The sequence below is a fragment of the Notothenia rossii genome (assembly GCF_949606895.1).
Source record: "Notothenia rossii genome assembly, chromosome: 3".
Classification (NCBI taxonomy): domain Eukaryota; kingdom Metazoa; phylum Chordata; class Actinopteri; order Perciformes; family Nototheniidae; genus Notothenia; species Notothenia rossii.
Genome location: NC_136901.1, coordinates 885,075 through 907,355, shown reverse-complemented (window position 1 = coordinate 907,355; position 22,281 = coordinate 885,075). Strand labels below are relative to the sequence as shown.

The 22,281-nt window shown below is 46.9% G+C and overlaps 1 protein-coding gene across 1 annotated transcript; it reads right to left on the bottom strand.

Moving 5' to 3' along the window:
- Nucleotides 1-4,673: 4,673 nt before the first annotated feature.
- Nucleotides 4,674-21,199, bottom strand: bco1l (beta-carotene oxygenase 1, like). Its single transcript, XM_079672002.1, has 11 exons — nt 20,948-21,199; nt 18,353-18,481; nt 18,139-18,268; nt 11,239-11,386; nt 8,553-8,700; nt 7,608-7,828; nt 7,135-7,401; nt 6,734-6,839; nt 6,299-6,393; nt 6,096-6,207; nt 4,674-5,399 (listed from the first exon to the last, which is right to left on the bottom strand). The coding sequence occupies exons 1-11, from the start codon at nt 21,009-21,011 to the stop codon at nt 5,248-5,250; spliced, it is 1,572 nt and encodes a 523-aa protein (XP_079528128.1). The 5' UTR covers nt 21,012-21,199; the 3' UTR covers nt 4,674-5,247.
- Nucleotides 21,200-22,281: the final 1,082 nt, after the last annotated feature.

The following is a 22,281-nucleotide window of genomic DNA, read 5'->3' as shown; positions in this document are numbered from 1 at the left end:
AAGAGAGGGGGGCCTCGTGTATCTGCTGCTTTAGGAGCAAGAGAGGGGTGCCTCGTGTATCTGCTGCTTTAGGAGCAAGAGAGGGGGGCCTCGTGTATCTGCTGCTTTAGGAGCAAGAGAGGGGGGCCTCGTGTATCTGCTGCTTTAGGAGCAAGAGAGGGGGGCCTCGTGTATCTGCTGCTTTAGGAGCAAGAGAGGGGGGCCTCGTGTATCTGCTGCTTTAGGAGCAAGAGAGGGGTGCCTCGTGTATCCGCTGCTTTAGGAGCAAGAGAGGGGTGCCTCGTGTATCTGCTGCTTTAGGAGCAAGAGAGGGGTGCCTCGTGTATCTGCTGCTTTAGGAGCAAGAGAGGGGTGCCTCGTGTATCTGCTGCTTTAGGAGCAAGAGAGGGGGGCCTCGTGTATCTGCTGCTTTAGGAGCAAGAGAGGGGGGCCTCGTGTATCTGCTGCTTTAGGAGCAAGAGAGGGGTGCCTCGTGTATCTGCTGCTTTAGGAGCAAGAGAGGGGGGCCTCGTGTATCTGCTGCTTTAGGAGCAAGAGAGGGGGGCCTCGTGTATCTGCTGCTTTAGTAGCAAGAGAGGGGTGCCTCGTGTATCTGCTGCTTTAGGAGCAAGAGAGGGGGGCCTCGTGTATCTGCTGCTTTAGGAGCAAGAGAGGGGGGCCTCGTGTATCTGCTGCTTTAGGAGCAAGAGAGGGGTGCCTCGTGTATCTGCTGCTTTAGGAGCAAGAGAGGGGGGCCTCGTGTATCTGCTGCTTTAGGAGCAAGAGAGGGGGGCTTCGTGTATCTGCTGCTTTAGGAGCAAGAGAGGGGTGCCTCGTGTATCTGCTGCTTTAGGAGCAAGAGAGGGGGGCCTCGTGTATCTGCTGCTTTAGGAGCAAGAGAGGGGGGCCTCGTGTATCTGCTGCTTTAGGAGCAAGAGAGGGGTGCCTCGTGTATCTGCTGCTTTAGGAGCAAGAGAGGGGGGCCTCGTGTATCTGCTGCTTTAGGAGCAAGAGAGGGGTGCCTCGTGTATCTGCTGCTTTAGGAGCAAGAGAGGGGGGCCTCGTGTATCTGCTGCTTTAGTAGCAAGAGAGGGTGCCTCGTGTATCTGCTGCTTTAGGAGCAAGAGAGGGGGGCCTCGTGTATCTGCTGCTTTAGGAGCAAGAGAGGGGTGCCTCGTGTATCTGCTGCTTTAGGAGCAAGAGAGGGGGGCCTCGTGTATCTGCTGCTTTAGGAGCAAGAGAGGGGGGCCTCGTGTATCTGCTGCTTTAGTAGCAAGAGAGGGTGCCTCGTGTATCTGCTGCTTTAGGAGCAAGAGAGGGGGGCCTCGTGTATCTGCTGCTTTAGGAGCAAGAGAGGGGTGCCTCGTGTATCTGCTGCTTTAGGAGCAAGAGAGGGGGGCCTCGTGTATCTGCTGCTTTAGGAGCAAGAGAGGGGGGCCTCGTGTATCTGCTGCTTTAGTAGCAAGAGAGGGGTGCCTCGTGTATCTGCTGCTTTAGGAGCAAGAGAGGGGTGCCTCGTGTATCTGCTGCTTTAGGAGCAAGAGAGGGGTGCCTCGTGTATCTGCTGCTTTAGGAGCAAGAGAGGGGTGCCTCGTGTATCTGCTGCTTTAGGAGCAAGAGAGGGGGGCCTCGTGTATCTGCTGCTTTAGGAGCAAGAGAGGGGGGCCTCGTGTATCTGCTGCTTTAGGAGCAAGAGAGGGGTGCCTCGTGTATCTGCTGCTTTAGGAGCAAGAGAGGGGTGCCTCGTGTATCTGCTGCTTTAGTAGCAAGAGAGGGGGGCCTCGTGTATCTGCTGCTTTAGGAGCAAGAGAGGGGGGCCTCGTATATCTGCTGCTTTAGGAGCAAGAGAGGGGTGCCTCGTGTATCTGCTGCTTTAGGAGCAAGAGAGGGGGGCCTTGCATATCTGCTGCTTTAGGAGCAAGAGAGGGGTGCCTCGTGTATCTGCTGCTTTAGGAGCAAGAGAGGGGGGCCTCGTATATCTGCTGCTTTAGGAGCAAGAGAGGGGTGCCTCGTGTATCTGCTGCTTTAGGAGCAAGAGAGGGGGGCCTTGCATATCTGCTGCTTTAGTAGCAAGGGAGGGGGGCCTCGTGTATCTGCTGCTTTAGGAGCAAGGGAGGGGGGCCTCGTGTATCTGCTGCTTTAGGAGCAAGAGAGGGGTGCCTCGTGTATCTGCTGCTTTAGGAGCAAGAGAGGGGGGCCTCGTGTATCTGCTGCTTTAGGAGCAAGAGAGGGGGGCCTCGTGTATCTGCTGCTTTAGGAGCAAGAGAGGGGTGCCTCGTGTATCTGCTGCTTTAGGAGCAAGAGAGGGGGGCCTCGTGTATCTGCTGCTTTAGGAACAAGAGAGGGGGGCCTCGTGTATCTGCTGCTTTAGGAGCAAGAGAGGGGGGCCTCGTGTATCTGCTGCTTTAGGAGCAAGAGAGGGGTGCCTCGTGTATCTGCTGCTTTAGGAGCAAGAGAGGGGTGCCTTGTGTATCTGCTGCTTTAGGAGCAAGAGAGGGGGGCCTCGTGTATCTGCTGCTTTAGGAGCAAGAGAGGGGGGCCTCGTGTATCTGCTGCTTTAGGAGCAAGAGAGGGGGGCCTCGTGTATCTGCTGCTTTAGTAGCAAGAGAGGGGGGCCTCGTGTATCTGCTGCTTTAGGAGCAAGAGAGGGGTGCCTCGTGTATCTGCTGCTTTAGGAGCAAGAGAGGGGGGCCTCGTGTATCTGCTGCTTTAGGAGCAAGAGAGGGGGGCCTCGTGTATCTGCTGCTTTAGGAGCAAGAGAGGGGGGCCTCGTGTTTAAATGTCTGAGCATTTTTACGGGCTTTGAGCTCTCATGTGACAGAACCTCAGTGCACACTACACATTGGGGATGTTGTGCTTCATTGATAATGAGGCATGTGAATCCGTACTGGATGTATTCCTCTCGATACTTGAGACACTTGGATGAAGGCTGGTCTGACTGCTAATGGAACGCCTTACGGTCGTCTCCTCCTCCTCCTCCTCCTCCTCCGCTTCCCGCGCAAGAAGTCGACGGCCTTTGTGATGGCGGCTCTCCGCTCTCCTCCGCTGCCTTCTCCGCTGGCCTGTCTGCCTTCTCACTAGTTGGTATTAACCAACGTTTCATTTTGAAAAATGTAAAGAGCTGTTCAGAGTATAGTTGATGTGTGTTTTACGTGTCTGATATTTACTGATCTGTAAAGTGACCTTTGACCTGTCGTAAATCTGTCAGAATCAAAATTCCTTTATTTGTCCCGCTTACCTATTAAACAGGCTTACATAATACAACATTTCTATGCACACGTTATTATTATTATTATTATTATTATTATTATTAATAATACAAACTATTATTAAAATAAAAAATATATATATATATTTAAAAAAAGTTTTAAAAAAATATTCAAAGGATTCTGAAATCATCTCGCGACCCCCACTTTGGGAACCCCTGCTTTAGAGAATCGACTGCACTTTCACTCTCCGACGTGTTTATGATGCGCCAGCGGACGTCCTGAATGTGCGTCTGCTGCTGTGGGGAAACTATGGAAACTACAGTTTTCTATACAGAGGACTACAACATGGATGTTTAATAAGAACGAGGGACTCATCTAGAGACTCTGCACCGTGCTCTGATGCTGTTGCTTTATGAACAGCAGAGAAACATATTCTTCATGACCAAAGCTGGAATTGAAATAAAAAAGGAAAGTGAAACTTCTGCTCGTCACCCTCTCCCTCCGGTCCACATTAATACAAATGATCCCAATACGTATGATTGATGAAAAGATCTTAAAATCAATACAAATGTATTTATTATAAACGTTAGTCCTTAACACCTATCACTGTGTACACCATTCAAACATCTTTTAAAAGTTGAACAAACCCCACACAGCTCAGTGAAATGTTGACTTTATTTGATCATTTCAGTAAAAACTAACGTTCATATTTCTCTTTTTGATTATAATACTGATGAACGTTCAAAACAAAGCACTTTGGCAACTTACCACATACGTTTTAAAATGCTTAATAAGCACCGTAACTTTCATGATATAATTTCTCCGTCATCATCGGTTGTTTCCGTGAACGGCCGACTGTTGTGTGACGGCACATGCTGCGGCTGCAATGCATTGTGGGGCAGCATTTTCTCCTCTCCTTTCGGTGAGGGAGGTCCAGTGGTTCCTAAGCTAAAGGAGGTTATAAAGGAAGTTTGAAACCTCCTTTCCTTTCATCTAGAGAATTGGAACGGCACTTATCATGGCTGCCACTGAGGGACTTCCGGGTCATTTCACTCGGTTAGGAAGGTTCCTAAGAGAAATGGACTATTGGAACGCAGCCCTGGACTTGAAAGCGTTGTGTGACGTCTTTAAAGGTACGATCATCTTTTAAAGAATCAGTTCCCGTGAAGTCGGATATTTGCAATGCAAATTAAAAAATAATTAAAATCTGTAAATCCTCATGTGAAGCTTTAATGTGTTTGTGTTTACTTTCAGATATATTTAAAGCAAAATCACAACAACAACAAACCAAATGTCAAACAATTCAGATTCTCTTTTTTACAGCCAAATAGGAAAGATCATGTTTTACAATAACAAATAAATATTAGCATTTAATTGATTTTGAGGCGGGGAAGAGATCCTTCCATCTTCTCCTGCTTATCCGTGGTCGGGTCGCGGAGGTATCAGCTCCGGTGAAGAGATGCGTCAACAATGAAGACGAAGAGCTTTACCAACAGACTGCTTTAATGTAACACTGAAATCACAAAACAACAACAACAAGCTACGTATCAAAGCACAACGTGTGCAAAATAACTACAGGGTCAAATAACGCATGATGACAAACACCGGCAAACATATCGATTAGTATTTTTATATCATGTTTTATATCCAACAAAAGGATCATTTTCTGTAATTGCTAGGTTTAAGACTTAAAATGGAAAAGGACCTCAACTGAATAATTAATATCATCAATGTATTGAAATGGAGAATCATTAGGGTGGGTATAAACCATTTGAATTTCTCTTTAATATTTAAAGTTAGAAATGACATTCGAGCTGTAAATCTACCTCTAAGCTATGTTTAAGCGTAGCTGCTCTGAAGATGGTAAAGAACAACAACAACAGAATCTATAAACAATAAACAAACTCCTGCCACTCATTTTGCACTTTGCACTTGTGGCCGTATTCAGTTGCCTTTGTGTTTTCCACACAATTCAACCTCAGAGCGAGGTTCAGGTATCACGTATCTATAGATTTGAGTAAAACTCTAGACTTGGAGTTCAGGACGTTTTGTTCAGGCGTCAGATGGCGGGGACGAACAGGCCGTGGAGGTCCATGTGCACGTTGGCATCGATGGACGCTCGGGCGATCTCTGTGAAGGTTTTGGCGTCGAGGACGAGCATGAAGGGCGAGATGTTGGGATCCGGAGAGATGACGGACGATAAGATCACGCCTGAGAGAAGAGAAAGGAAACCGGTCAGACTGTGATGGAGACTCAGAGACTCAGAGACTCAGAGACACAGAGACTCAGAGACACAGAGACTAAGAGACTCAGAGACTCAGAGAGCTGGAGCTCTGATGGAGACACAGAGACTCAGAGACTCAGAGAGCAGGAGCTCTGATGGAGACACAGAGACTCAGAGACTCAGAGAGCAGGAGCTCTGATGGAGACACAGAGACTCAGAGACTCAGAGACTCAGAGAGCAGGAGCTCTGATGGAGACACAGAGACTCAGAGACTCAGAGACTCAGAGAGCAGGAGCTCTGATGGAGACACAGAGACTCAGAGACTCAGAGACTCAGAGAGCAGGAGCTCTGATGGAGACACAGAGACTCAGAGACTCAGAGAGCCGGAGCTCTGATGGAGACACTGAGGGTTTATTTGGAGCTTCTGTGTTTCTGAAGATCTCTCCCTCAGACCATGTACTTAGCTCTGAGAGAAGAATCAACATGCTGCAGGACAAGATGAAGCACTGTAACCTCTATCAGCTGAGCCAGCAGGAGGAGACACTGAGAGCAGCCCAAGGTGCAGCTGCTCAGTGAGGAGGACACACTGATACACTGGGTCAGAGGTGTGGGCCTATCGGAACACATGTCCCCAAAAAAAACTAACCACCATTTTCTCAGGATTAGCGTTAGCATTAGCTCACCGTCGTCTTCCTCCACGGCTCCTGGCGACGCCACGAACACCGGCTCCGAGGCGAAGCAGTTCTCCTGATGCCACTCCAACAGGTTCCTGCTGACCACGTCGAACTTTGCGATCTGTCGGAAGAGAAAGGTTTTAGTTCGGACCGAGTTATTTGATCAGCGGTTGATTCATGATTTATTAGCGATGTTTGGATCGATGTTGTACCTTGCTGGGATGACCCGATAACTCCATCTTTGAGGCGTAGAAGTATCGGTACTTCTTAGCGTTGAAGTTGCAGTTGATGCCCGGGAGCTCCAGACCTGAGAATGAAAGACTCGTTAGCTAACGAAAAACAAACAAAGTTCGTTTTCTGAGCGTTCAGACTCATTCTGTGGTGCTACAAATTGCTCTATTGCTTTCAGGTTGATTGGATGACTCCTGTAGTCCCAACGCACGACTTCACTAGCGCTGTAAATAGATGTATTAAGATACAGTAGTGTATCGTCAGCGTAGAGTCAGGTGCTTTTAGTTTAAATACGCAATCCTCTGTTTATAGGATTATAAAAGTGTGATTTTAAAGGGGACGCTGTAAGCTCCCGTCTCTTTAACCAGTTATTTGTGCAGGTGTGAGGCCTTAGAAGCTGTAACCCTTCAGTGAACCTTTGAACAGGAAGTCGGGCTGGCAGTACACGGATCCGTCCTCCTTCATCACCGCTGTCGCCGTCTCTCCCTCCAGAGTCACCAGGTTAGATCCTCTGGGAGCCTCCTGCAAGCACACGCTTTATAATAACCCTCATAACCTGTGAGGAACATCTGTTCCCCGTCACACACAGAGCATCAGCTAGTTCCTGAACAGTGTCCTTCACATGCTGATATCCAAGAGAGGGAGTTACTCAGTCACAAGATGGAGGAATAGAAAGCGGTATTCAATGTTTACTTCAGATTAGCTCCACGTCAGAAATGAGCATGAGCATGTTGCTCTCATGTTGGAAGAGGACACTCAGAATGTTCACAAAACCTTTGAATCTTGACTCTTGACTCTTGACTCTTGAATCTTGTACCTTGTTGTCGGCGAGCGGCAGGACGAACCTCAGCACGTCGGGGATGCAGGTGCTCCGGTTCTCCTCCATGAAGCTGCCCGCGTCCCGCTTCAGGTTCTTCATGTAGAACATCTCGTACAGTTTGCTGTCCTCGTAGCTGATCAGGTCGAACACCACGTGGCCGTCCGACTCGTACGCGTTGATGTGATGGAAAACAACCAGAGCGTCGGCGTAGAAACGCGTGGACACCGCCTTCCCCGTGTGCTTGTTGACGACGTGGAACAGCGTCTGAGGAGAGAAAGGTAAAAAAACAACGGCCTTTAGCTGCTTCTCTAATGCTGAGGAAAGGTGCTTCAACGCTTCCTTTCCTATCTCCTTTGGCAGAGTGTAATGGTTTCGAGCATGGGGGTCCGTATCCCACTAGGGGTCGCTTCAGCTTTACGTTGGACATCCTATTTAAGGCATACAGTTAGATCTCAGAAGCTTCGACTCACGATATCGTCCTTGTCGAACTTCAGGCAGCTGCCCCAGTTGACGCCTCTGATGTAGGCGGTGGCGAGCTTCATGATGTCCAGTTTGAACGGCTGCTCCACGAACACGATGTAGTTCTCCGTCATGCCGAAGCTGTGGTAGTAGCTCGGGAACAACGTGGAGCGAAAGGGGATCGAAGCGATCTGCTCCACCTTCCTCAGAGCCGGCTTCCCGCTATGCTTATCTGGAACAGAGAGAGTCACGTTCGTATCTTTAGACCACGAGAGAATCACTGTGTTAGATTATTAGAGCTCGTTCTACGTGTTTGAATGCGTTTGCAATAGAGAGCTGCAAGAGTCTGTTAGCATGTTAGCGCTCCCTGTTCCCTCGTGTGTCAGTCAATGTTTCTGGTGAGATGAAACGTAACCAATATGATGGCTCTCTGTTATGAACAGCTGCTGCGCGGGGATGCAGGTTGGCTAGCTTGGGAAAACAATCATTTATGTAACTGTTTGACAAAATCTACTTTTAAAACATAACACAATCATTGGGTGACTCGACGGACCTCCTGGGAGACCCCATGTTGAATATCATTGATCCAGCGCCATCATTACTGTCCAATACTTTGGTCCTACAGAATGATGACATCTCTCAGGCTCACGCTGGCTTTCCTGCTAATGCTTCTATTAGCTTGGATGCTAAACATCGTAAGCATTGCCTTTGAGGGCTACAAGTCCACAGTTCGGGAATATGGACCTTTTCTCTCCTAGGTATCACCCATCGTATATCAGTGACCATGTGATTACATAACCATCACTGGAGAATGACACGTTGCCAACACGTTGTAGGACACCTTCTGATTAGTCTGATTACAGCATCGTAAACCAATTAGATAAAGACGAGGTTTACTGCCTCAAGTGGTTCATTAGTCTGGAACACAACGTGTTCACTTCTCTTGAGGAACGCACCTGAGGCGTCTCCCGGGACTTTGAAGATGACGTACTTTGGGAGGCCGAAGCTCATCATGGCGGTCCCCATGTTGTAGGTGTTGCCTTCACTGTCGTAGTGAGGGTGGGCCGTGGCCAGGTTCAGGGCGATGTGGTCCCTGTAGTTAATCTGAGACATAGATCAGGGTTCAGTGAGGGTCCCTGTAGTTAATCTGAGACATAGATCAGGGTTCAGTGAGGGTCTCTGTAGTTAATCTGAGACATAGATCAGGGTTCAGTGAGGGTCTCTGTAGTTAATCTGAGGTATAGATCAGGGTTCAGTGAGGGTCTCTGTAGTTAATCTGAGACATAGATCAGGGTTCAGTGAGGGTCCCTGTAGTTAATCTGAGACATAGATCAGGGTTCAGTGAGGGTCCCTGTAGTTAATCTGAGGTATAGATCAGGGTTCAGTGAGGGTCTCTGTAGTTAATCTGAGGTATAGATCAGGGTTCAGTGAGGGTCTCTGTAGTTAATCTGAGGTATAGATCAGGGTTCAGTGAGGGTCTCTGTAGTTAATCTGAGGTATAGATCAGGGTTCAGTGAGGGTCTCTGTAGTTAATCCTAGACATAGATCAGGGTTCAGTGAGGGTCTCTGTAGTTAATCTGAGGTATAGATCAGGGTTCAGTGAGGGTCTCTGTAGTTAATCCTAGACATAGATCAGGGTTCAGTGAGGGTCTCTGTAGTTAATCTGAGGTATAGATCAGGGTTCAGTGAGGGTCCCTGTAGTTAATCTGAGGTATAGATCAGGGTTCAGTGAGGGTCTCTGTAGTTAATCTGAGGTATAGATCAGGGTTCAGTGAGGGTCTCTGTAGTTAATCTGAGGTATAGATCAGGGTTCAGTGAGGGTCTCTGTAGTTAATCTGAGACATAGATCAGGGGTCAGTGAGGGTCTCTGTAGTTAATCTGAGACATAGATCAGGGTTCAGTGAGGGTCTCTGTAGTTAATCTGAGGTATAGATCAGGGTTCAGTGAGGGTCCCTGTAGTTAATCTGAGGTATAGATCAGGGTTCAGTGAGGGTCTCTGTAGTTAATCTGAGGTATAGATCAGGGTTCAGTGAGGGTCTCTGTAGTTAATCTGAGGTATAGATCAGGGTTCAGTGAGGGTCTCTGTAGTTAATCTGAGACATAGCTCAGGGTTCAGTGAGGGTCTCTGTAGTTAATCTGAGGTATAGATCAGGGTTCAGTGAGGGTCTCTGTAGTTAATTTGAGGTATAGATCAGGGTTCAGTGAGGGTCCCTGTAGTTAATCTGAGACATAGATCAGGGTTCAGTGAGGGTCCCTGTAGTTAATCTGAGGTATAGATCAGGGTTCAGTGAGGGTCTCTGTAGTTAATCTGAGACATAGCTCAGGGTTCAGTGAGGGTCCCTGTAGTTAATCTGAGGTATAGATCAGGGTTCAGTGAGGGTCTCTGTAGTTAATCTGAGGTATAGATCAGGGTTCAGTGAGGGTCTCTGTAGTTAATCTGAGACATAGATCAGGGTTCAGTGAGGGTCTCTGTAGTTAATCTGAGACATAGATCAGGGTTCAGTGAGGGTCTCTGTAGTTAATCTGAGGTATAGATCAGGGTTCAGTGAGGGTCTCTGTAGTTAATCTGAGGTATAGATCAGGGTTCAGTGAGGGTCTCTGTAGTTAATCTGAGGTATAGATCAGGGTTCAGTGAGGGTCTCTGTAGTTAATCTGAGGTATAGATCAGGGTTCAGTGAGGGTCTCTGTAGTTAATCTGAGGTATAGATCAGGGTTCAGTGAGGGTCTCTGTAGTTAGTCTGAGGTATAGATCAGGGTTCAGTGAGGGTCTCTGTAGTTAATCTGAGGTATAGATCAGGGTTCAGTGAGGGTCTCTGTAGTTAATCTGAGGTATGGATCAGGGTTCAGTGAGGGTCTCTGTAGTTAGTCTGAGATATAGATCAGGGTTCAGTGAGGGTCTCTGTAGTTAATCTGAGGTATAGATCAGGGTTCAGTGAGGGTCTCTGTAGTTAATCTGAGGTATAGATCAGGGTTCAGTGAGGGTCTCTGTAGTTAATCTGAGGTATAGATCAGGGTTCAGTGAGGGTCTCTGTAGTTAATCTGAGGTATGGATCAGGGTTCAGTGAGGGTCTCTGTAGTTAATCTGAGGTATAGATCAGGGTTCAGTGAGGGTCCCTGTAGTTAATCTGAGGTATGGATCAGGGTTCAGTGAGGGTCCCTGTAGTTAGTCTGAGGTATAGATCAGGGTTCAGTGAGGGTCCCTGTAGTTAATCTGAGGTATAGATCAGGGTTCAGTGAGGGTCCCTGTAGTTAATCTGAGGTATAGATAAGGGGTCAGTGAGGGTCCCTGTAGTTAATCTGAGGTATAGATAAGGGGTCAGTGAGGGTCCCTGTAGTTAATCTGAGACATAGATCAGGGTTCAGTGAGGGTCCCTGTAGTTAATCTGAGGTATAGATAAGGGGTCAGTGAGGGTCCCTGTAGTTAATCTGAGACATAGATCAGGGTTCAGTGAGGGTCCCTGTAGTTAATCTGAGGTATAGATCAGGGTTCAGTGAGGGTCTCTGTAGTTAATCTGAGGTATAGATCAGGGTTCAGTGAGGGTCCCTGTAGTTAATCTGAGGTATAGATCAGGGGTCCTGTACTCTGAGCAGCGCCTGCAGGATAACGTTATTTTGGAGTTATTATTATTCTGATGAACGTACCCTCCCCACGGTCTCCAGGGTCTCCGGGTTGATCTGGTTCATGTAGTTGACCTCCGACGAGGCGTAGTAGTCCTGCCCATACCGGATGATGTTGATCAGGTTGTTGTCCGTGAAGTCCGGGATGATGTTGCTGAGATGTGTGAAGACCCTAGAGAGAGGAGGAAAGACCCTTACTCAGAAATAATCCATCCTCAGTTTGAGTTGAGGTCTCCTCTGTGGGTAAATGGACATCTCTATATGGACTTGTGACGGGGCTCTATTTGTCCATTCAAAAAACACTGACCTAGTCGGTTGGGTTAAGCTCCAAAACTTTATTTAAAGCAACAAGATAATATAAACCAGCACAACTTAGACAGGCCGTCCATCAGTCATCAGAGCAAACATGCTCTGCTGTTGCCTTCTCTGCACCCATCTCCCGAACATGTCCCAGCTGTTGCCTTCATTGCAACATTCTTCCGAGTGCCCACTTCCAGGACCAACCCCGTCCCATCTGAACCTATAGCCCCTCCCACCAGGCTTACCGTCAACAGGTGACACACTTAAACTCCAAACCACATTTCAACATAAAAATCCGACCCAAACATAAACAGGCTAACCAGCTCTGAACCCAATCATTCCCCATAATTAACAAACGTAAAATAAATAATAAATTGCATGGTCCATAGCAGGAATTTAAAACACGGAAGTGATGCGCCTTCCCCTTTTCTCCAAAATGTTGGGTGAGTGTGTCGGCTGTCAGTGGCGGAGTCAGTCACTCATGTGATCCGCTCCGTCACAGGACTAAAATGGGTTCAAACAGATCTATACGTCTCCTGGATGGACTGAATCAGACCTCTAGATGTCTTGGATGGACTCCAACAGATCTCCCCATGTCTTTGAGAGACTAAAACAGATCTATACGTCTCATGGACTATAATAGATCTTTGCGTACAATGAATGGACTTCGGCGGACTAAGACTCGACATGTCTAAGATTAGCTCAAAAAGATCTCTAGATGTCCTGGATGCATTAACACAGACCTCTAGGTGTCCTGGATGCATTAACACAGACCTCTAGATGTCCTGGATGCATGAACACAGACCTCTAGGTGTCCTGGATGCATTAACACAGACCTCTAGGTGTCCTGGATGCATGAACACAGACCTCTAGGTGTCCTGGATGCATTAACACAGATCTCTAGGTGTCCTGGATGCATTAACACAGACCTCTAGATGTCCTGGATGCATTAACACAGACCTCTAGGTGTCCTGGATGCATGAACACAGACCTCTAGGTGTCCTGGATGCATTAACACAGATCTCTAGGTGTCCTGGATGCATTAACACAGACCTCTAGGTGTCCTGGATGCATTAACACAGATCTCTAGGTGTCCTGGATGCATTAACACAGACCTCTAGATGTCCTGGATGCATGAACACAGACCTCTAGGTGTCCTGGATGCATTAACACAGACCTCTAGGTGTCCTGGATGCATTAACACAGACCTCTAGATGTCCTGGATGCATTAACACAGACCTCTAGGTGTCCTGGATGCATTAACACAGACCTCTAGGTGTCCTGGATGCATTAACACAGACCTTTAGGTGTCCTGGATGCATTAACACAGACCTCTAGGTGTCCTGGATGCATTAACACAGACCTGTAGGTGTCCTGGATGCATTAACACAGACCTCTAGGTGTCCTGGATGCATGAACACAGACCTCTAGGTGTCCTGGATGCATGAACACAGACCTCTAGGTGTCCTGGATGCATTAACACAGACCTCTAGGTGTCCTGGATGCATTAACACAGACCTCTAGGTGTCCTGGATGCATTAACACAGACCTCTAGGTGTCCTGGATGCATTAACACAGACCTCTAGGTGTCCTGGATGCATTAACACAGACCTCTAGGTGTCCTGGATGTATTAACACAGACCTCTAGGTCTCCTGGATGCATGAACACAGACCTCTAGGTGTCCTGGATGCATTAACACAGATCTCTAGGTCTCCTGGATGCATTAACACAGATCTCTAGGTGTCCTGGATGCATTAACACAGACCTCTAGGTGTCCTGGATGCATTAACACAGACCTGTAGGTGTCCTGGATGCATTAACACAGACCTCTAGGTGTCCTGGATGCATTAACACAGACCTCTAGGTGTCCTGGATGCATTAACACAGACCTCTAGATGTCCTGGATGCATTAACAGAGACCTCTAGGTGTCCTGGATGCATTAACACAGACCTCTAGGTGTCCTGGATGCATTAACACAGACCTCTAGATGTCCTGGATGCATTAACACAGACCTCTAGGTGTCCTGGATGCATTAACACAGACCTCTAGGTGTCCTGGATGCATTAACACAGACCTCTAGGTGTCCTGGATGCATTAACACAGACCTCTAGGTGTCCTGGATGCATTAACAATGCAACTCAGCAATCACTGTAAGTTATATTCTTGTTTAAATAGACTTCTCTGTTTCATTTATTCTACTCTGTATAATTGTTCTGTAGTTATTGTAGCTAAAACGGCGATTTCTGAGAGATTTTAAAATCTCAGATCTGCTCTAGTCCAGCAGCTGTAACTCAGGTCTCAGTGAGTCACGCCCCTCAAGTGTGCATTCCAAGAGGTTGGAAGACTCTGCTGTCGCCCATCAGCAGAAAATAGTTAACTAATTACAGCGGCGTGCCCCCAAAGCTGTGAGAACTGAGCAATCAGGTATCCATCTTAGGTTGCGTTTTCCTGGAGCGTCAGCTTCAGCGTCAGCCAGACGAAGACTGACAAAGACATTAAGAGTCCTGTGGGAGTCTAAGACTGACAAAGACATTAAGAGTCCTGTGGGAGTCCTGTGGGAGGCAAAGAGGAGGCAAATCCTACTCTGATTGCGCCAAGTATCGCTGGTGTTATTTAGTCTTATTCAATTCTCCTGGGTTCTCTAGCCCCTCATGCTATAATCATGTGTATTTTCTGCATTCCTGTTCATGTGTCTTCTCGCAATTATCACTGGCCCCGTGTTTCTCCTAATCGATCTCACCGGCCTGCTCTCGTCTATCCCCACATGCTCCACTGAGATCCAACATCTCGTTTCAGGGGGCCTGTGGAACTGCCAGTCAGCTGTCCCTAAGGCTGACTTCATCTCTGGCTACGCTTCCCTGCAGTCTCTGGATTTCCTTGCTCTCACGGAGACCTGGATCACTCCATCCAACACATCCACCCCAGCAGCTCTCTCCACAGCATATTCCTTCTCCCATACACCCAGACCCTCTGGCAGAGGAGGTGGCACTGGTCTCCTGCTCTCTCCCAAATGGAGCTTTTCCCTCTTCAAGCTACCTAACTTCACTCCTTCCACCTTTGAATTCCATGCCGTCACAGTAACCCATCCTATACAATTAACCATTGTTGTTCTCTACCGTCCACCAGGCGCCTTGGGGGACTTCTTGGAGGAGTTAGATAATCTCCTCTCACACATCCCTGAAACTGGCCCTCCCGCTGTACTTCTCGGAGATTTCAACCTCCAGACAGGGAAGATATCTGAACTAACATCTCTGTTAACCACCTTTGCTTTCTCACTGTCTCCATCCCCACCAACTCATAAAGCTGGCAATGTCCTTGATCTCATATTCTCAAGGAACTGCTCTACTTCTAACCTCTCTGTAAACCCGCTCCACACATCCGATCACTTCTTCATTTCATTCTCTCTACCCCTTTCCAAACATAACAACCTCATCTCTTCTAACTCTGCTCCTGTCCGCCGTAACCTCCGTTCCCTCTCCCCCTCTACCTTTGCCTCATCGGTGCTCTCAGCCCTCCCTTCCTCTGACTCATTCCAACTCCTGCCTCCAAACGCTGCTGCAAAAACTCTCCTCTCTACTCTCTCATCCTCTCTGGACTCTCTCTGTCCTCTCACATCGCGGCCGGCTCGTCAGTCCCCTCCTGCTCCCTGGCTAAATGACGCACTGCGTGCTAATAGAACCATCCTTCGGGCAGCAGAGCGGAAATGGTGGAAATCCAAACACCATGACGACCTTCTAACCTATCAGGCTCTCCTCTCCTCTTTCTCTGCTTCCATCTCTCAGGCAAAAAGCACTTTCTTTCAAGATAAGATCCAATCTTCCTATTCCAATCCCAAAAAACTATTTTCTATCTTCTCCACCCTCTTGGACCCTCCCAAAGCACCTCCCCCCTCCTCCCTTCTGTCAAGCGACTTTGTTAACCACTTTGAAAAAAAGGTTGATGATATTCGCTCTTCCTTTTCTGACTCACCTTTACTCACCGCTGGGTCACCAGACCCTCCCTTCACCCACACACTGACCTCCTTCACCTCTGGGTCACCAGACCCTCCCTTCACCCACACACTGACCTCCTTCTCCCCTCTCTCTCCAAGTGAGGTTCTTACCCTCGTTACCTCTGCCCGTCCTACCACCTGTTCTCTGGACCCTATCCCCTCAAACCTCCTTCAGACTATTGCTCCTGATATTCTACCATTTCTCACCCATTTCATCAACACTTCTCTAACTTCTGGTCACTTTCCAAACAGTCTCAAGGAGGCAAGAGTAAACCCTCTCCTTAAGAAACCCACTCTCAATCCGTCTGATGTTATTAACTACAGGCCCGTCTCTCTCCTCCCGTTCCTGTCTAAAACACTTGAACGCGCTGTCTTTAAACAACTCTCCTGTTATCTCCATCAGAACAACCTTCTGGATCCGCACCAGTCTGGTTTCAAGGCAGGTCACTCAACAGAAACTGCTCTCCTTGCTGTCTCTGACAAACTGCACACTGCTAAAGCAGCCTCCCTCTCCTCTGTCATCATCCTTCTGGACCTGTCTGCTGCATTCGACACGGTGAACCATCGGATCCTCCTTCGCACTCTCCAAGAACTTGGAGTTTCAGGCACTGCACTTTCCCTCCTCACCTCATACCTCAACGACCGCACCTACAGGGTTACTTGGAGAGGGTCCGAGTCCGACCCTTGTCAATTAACTACAGGGGTCCCTCAGGGCTCGGTTCTTGGTCCCCTCCTCTTCTCCCTGTACACAAACTCGCTCGGGTCTGTCATTAGCCCGCATGGTTTTTCATACCACTGCTACGCTGACGACACCCAACTAATTCTGTCCTTTCCCCGCTCAGAGACCCAGGTCGTCGCACGCATCTCTGCTTGCCTAGCAGACATCTCTCGGTGGATGTCTGCTCATCACCTCAAGCTCAACCTTGACAAGACTGAACTGCTCTTCCTTCCGGGAAAAGATTGTCCCACTCTTGACCTAACAATCAACATCGGCACCTCTGTTGTTTCCCCGACTCAGACTGCAAGGAATCTGGGTGTGGTCCTAGATAACAAATTGTCCTTCACTGCAAACATCGCTGCTACAACCCGCTGCTGCAGATACACGCTTTACAACATCAGGAGGATACGTCCCCAGCTGACCCAGACATCAGCGCAGATTCTGGTCCAGGCTCTCGTCATCTCACGCCTAGACTACTGCAACTCCCTCCTGGCTGGTCTACCTGCATGTGCCATCCGACCTCTGCAGCTCATCCAGAATGCAGCGGCTCGTCTGGTCTTCAACCTTCCCAAATTCTCCCACACCACACCGCTCCTCCGCTCCCTTCACTGGCTTCCAGTAACTGCTAGAATCCACTTCAAGACACTGGTACTTGCGTACCATGCTGTGAATGGATCTGGCCCTTCCTACATCCAGGACATGGTTAAACCGTACACCCCAGCACGTGCACTCCGCTCTGCGTCAGCCAAACAGCTCGCTGCACCCGCACTGCGAGGGGGACCCAAGTTCCCGTCAGCAAAAACACGTGGGTTTGCTATCCTGGCTCCAAAATGGTGGAATGAGCTCCCCATTGAAATCAGGACAGCAGATAGCTTACACATCTTCCGACGCAAACTGAAAACTCATCTCTTTAGACTCCACTTCGAGCGAAAGAATTACTAACAAAGCACTTATATACTAATAAAGGGCTGGCTTTCTAAATGCCAGTTGAGTAGCACTTGAAATGTTTGGCTCTATGAAACCTGATGTACTTATATGATTCTGTTTTCTTAAAGGTTGTATCTTCCTGGTCGAATGCACTTATTGTAAGTCGCTTTGGATAAAAGCGTCAGCTAAATGCAATGTAATGTAATTAACACAGACCTCTAGGTGTCCTGGATGCATGAACACAGACCTCTAGGTGTCCTGGATGCATTAACACAGACCTCTAGGTGTCCTGGATGCATTAACACAGACCTCTAGGTGTCCTGGATGCATTAACACAGACCTCTAGGTGTCCTGGATGCATGAACACAGACCTCTAGGTGTCCTGGATGCATTAACACAGACCTCTAGGTGTCCTGGATGCATTAACACAGACCTCTAGGTGTCCTGGATGCATGAACACAGACCTCTAGGTGTCCTGGATGCATTAACACAGACCTCTAGGTGTCCTGGATGCATGAACACAGACCTCTAGGTGTCCTGGATGCATTAACACAGACCTCTAGGTGTCCTGGATGCATGAACACAGACCTCTAGGTGTCCTGGATGCATTAACACAGACCTCTAGGTGTCCTGGATGCATTAACACAGACCTGTAGGTGTCCTGGATGCATTAACACAGACCTCTAGGTGTCCTGGATGCATTAACACAGACCTCTAGGTGTCCTGGATGCATTAACACGGACCTCTAGGTGTCCTGGATGCATTAACACAGACCTCTATGTGTCCTGGATGTATTAACACAGACCTCTAGGTGTCCTGGATGCATTAACACAGACCTCTAGGTGTCCTGGACATACTGAAACCGATCTATAAAGATACTGGATGGTCCTCGTACCGTGAGAAGATGTTCTTGATCGACTAAACCAGATCTCTATGTATCCTGGATGGACTGATATGGTCTGAATCAGATCTCTACACCCTTGTACCGTGAGAAGATGTTCTTGCAGGGGTCCGGGTAGATCATGGTCCCGAACTCTGAGACCACGATCCGGTCTGCCTTGATGTTCCTCTTGTAGGTGTCGCTCTTCAGGAACTTGCTCCTGTAGGTGACCTCACCTGGAGAGCAGTAGGTAGAGAGTCAGCATCACTGAGGTTATGATGGGATGTTTGTGTACGTTAGGACACTTCCTGTTTCCTCACCCCCGCTGAAGGTGAAGCTGTGGATGAGTGACAGCCCGTCAAACCAGTGGTTGTACTGGGACTCTCCCACTGAGAAGAGACCGGGGCCGTTCCTCAGCAGGGTGCCCCTCAGCCAGGGGGGGAGCTCACCTGGGGTCAGAGGTCACACAGGTGAACAAGCATTAAGTATCGGACTAAAGTTCAATCAAACATATATTTCACGTAAAAAGAGTCAATCCTGTCCGTCTTAAATTATAAACTAATGAAAAAAAAAAAAAAGTCTAGCTCTTTAACTCAAAGCACCGGTCCAATAGAAATCACAACAGCTGATTCTAAAGATTCAGAGTCATTGCTAAAGATTCAGAGTCATTGCTAAAGACTCACCTGATGATAAAGACTCAGAGTCATTGCTAAAGATTCAGAGTCATTGCTAAAGATTCAGAGTCATTGCTAAAGACTCACCTGATGATAAAGACTCAGAGTCATTGCTAAAGACTCAGAGTCATTGATAAAGACTCAGAGTCATTGCTAAAGACTCAGAGTCATTGCTAAAGATTCACCTGATGATAAAGACTCAGAGTCATTGCTAAAGATTCAGAGTCATTGCTAAAGACTCACCTGATGCTAAAGACTCAGAGTCATTGCTAAAGATTCAGAGTCATTGCTAAAGACTCACCTGATGATAAAGACTCAGAGTCATTGCTAAAGATTCACCTGATGATAAAGACTCAGAGTCATTGCTAAAGATTCAGAGTCATTGCTAAAGATTCAGAGTCATTGCTAAAGACTCACCTGATGATAAAGACTCAGTCATTGCTAAAGACTCAGAGTCATTGCTAAAGACTCAGAGTCATTGCTAAAGACTCACCTGATGATAAAGACTCAGAGTCTTTGCTAAAGACTCACCTGATGATAAAGACTCAGAGTCTTTGCTAAAGACTCACCTGATGATAAAGACTCAGAGTCTTTGCTAAAGACTCACCTGATGATAAAGACTCAGAGTCATTGCTAAAGACTCACCTGATGCTAAAGACTCAGAGTCATTGCTAAAGACTCAGAGTCATTGCTAAAGACTCACCTGATGATAAAGACTCAGAGTCATTGCTAAAGACTCACCTGATGCTAAAGACTCAGAGTCATTGATAAAGACTCACCTGATGATAAAGACTCAGAGTCTTTGCTAAAGACTCAGAGTCATTGCTAAAGACTCACCTGATGATAAAGACTCAGAGTAATTGCTAAAGACTCACCTGATGCTAAAGACTCAGAGTCATTGCTAAAGACTCACCTGATTATAAAGACTCAGAGTCATTGCTAAAGACTCAGAGTCATTGCTAAAGACTCACCTGATGCTAAAGACTCAGAGTCATTGCTAAAGACTCAGAGTCTTTGCTAAAGACTCACCTGATGCTAAAGACTCAGTCATTGCTAAAGACTCACCTGATGCTAAAGACTCAGAGTCATTGCTAAAGACTCACCTGATGCTAAAGACTCAGAGTCCTTGCTAAAGACTCACCTGATGCTAAAGACTCAGAGTCATTGCTAAAGACTCAGAGTCATTGCTAAAGACTCACCTGATGCTAAAGACTCAGAGTCATTGCTAAAGACTCAGAGTCATTGCTAAAGACTCACCTGATGCTAAAGACTCAGAGTCCTTGCTAAAGACTCACCTGATGCTAAAGACTCAGAGTCATTGCTAAAGACTCAGAGTCATTGCTAAAGACTCACCTGATGATAAAGACTCAGAGTCATTGCTAAAGACTCAGAGTCATTGCTAAAGACTCAGAGTCTTTGCTAAAGACTCACCTGATGATAAAGACTCAGAGTCTTTGCTAAAGACTCAGAGTCATTGCTAAAGACTCAGAGTCATTGCTAAAGACTCACCTGATGATAAAGACTCAGAGTCATTGCTAAAGACTCAGAGTCATTGATAAAGACTCAGAGTCATTGCTAAAGACTCACCTGATGATAAAGACTCAGAGTCTTTGCTAAAGACTCAGAGTCATTGCTAAAGACTCACCTGATGATAAAGACTCAGAGTCATTGCTAAAGACTCACCTGATGCTAAAGACTCAGAGTCATTGCTAAAGACTCACCTGATGATAAAGACTCAGAGTCATTGCTAAAGACTCAGAGTCATTGCTAAAGACTCACCTGATGCTAAAGACTCAGAGTAATTGCTAAAGACTCAGAGTCTTTGCTAAAGACTCACCTGATGCTAAAGACTCAGAGTCATTGCTAAAGACTCAGAGTCATTGATAAAGACTCAGAGTCATTGCTAAAGACTCACCTGATGATAAAGACTCAGAGTCATTGCTAAAGACTCACCTGATGATAAAGACTCAGAGTCTTTGCTAAAGACTCAGAGTCATTGCTAAAGACTCACCTGATGATAAAGACTCAGAGTCATTGCTAAAGACTCACCTGATGCTAAAGACTCAGAGTCATTGCTAAAGACTCACCTGATGCTAAAGACTCAGAGTCATTGCTAAAGACTCAGAGTCATTGCTAAAGACTCACCTGATGCTAAAGACTCAGAGTCATTGCTAAAGACTCAGAGTCATTGCTAAAGACTCACCTGATGCTAAAGACTCAGAGTCTTTGCTAAAGACTCACCTGTCACCTGAGCCTTCACCGGCTCCGGAGTCTCGCTCCCGTTTTTCCCAAATATTTGCTCCATGTTCCTCGTATGTATGTATCACACTGCTCGCACACTGACAGGAGCTGCTGTTATGAAGCCTTCGTCTACGTGACTCTTCATCAGATATCACCTGTGGACTTCACCCGGATCTTCACAATCAAAGCCTCTGTGGTGCTGACCTCTTTAAAGACTGTCAAAGTATATTGAGTTAGTAGCAGCTTATCCCCCTCTGAGAGATACGCAGTGTGTCCACACATCACTCCACACACTGCGTATCTCTATCGGTCCATAACCCAGGCTTTTATTTTGAAGGGGCCGAGCAGCAGAGGAACCCTTGGACTCGAATCATAAAAACTAAATCAGATAATCTAAACAGACGATAGCAGCCGAGCATCGGCACATCCCATCATCTCCGTCTGCCTGCGATTTAACAACTTGAAGAAAAAGCACCATTTAAACATCTCAATAAAAAACAAACACTACATTTATTTCTTGCACAAACAATAGGTTGGTTATAATATCACTAAGATACAATAACTTTGATTTAAAGCATTACATTAATATGTTTGTCTTTAAAAAGTCAGATTATAATAAAAATATTTTACAATTTCAAAAACTAATAAATATGTATCTTTTTTAAATGTTTTTCCATTTTGTTGATGTTATCATTTGAGATTTTTCCTTAATTTATTTCTTGTAAATGTACAAAAGTTATTCAAGATCACACACACATTCTTAATGTCTTAAGAGAGACATGTAGAGAGACATGTAGAGAGAGAGAGAGAGACAGGTAGAGAGACATGTAGAGAGAGAGAGAGAGACAGACAGGTAGAGAGACATGTAGAGAGAGAGAGAGAGAGACAGGTAGAGAGACATGTAGAGAGAGAGAGAGAGAGAGAGACATGTAGAGAGAGAGAGAGAGACAGGTAGAGAGAGAGAGAGAGACAGGTAGAGAGACATGTAGAGAGAGAGAGAGAGAGAGAGACAGACAGGTAGAGAGACATGTAGAGAGAGAGAGAGAGACAGGTAGAGAGACATGTAGAGAGAGAGAGAGAGACAGACAGGTAGAGAGACATGTAGAGAGAGAGAGAGAGACAGGTAGAGAGACATGTAGAGAGAGAGAGAGAGAGACAGGTAGAGAGAGAGAGAGAGACAGGTAGAGAGACATGTAGAGAGAGAGAGAGAGAGAGAGACAGACAGGTAGAGAGACATGTAGAGAGAGAGAGAGAGAGACAGGTAGAGAGACATGTAGAGAGAGAGAGAGAGACAGACAGGTAGAGAGACATGTAGAGAGAGAGAGAGAGACAGG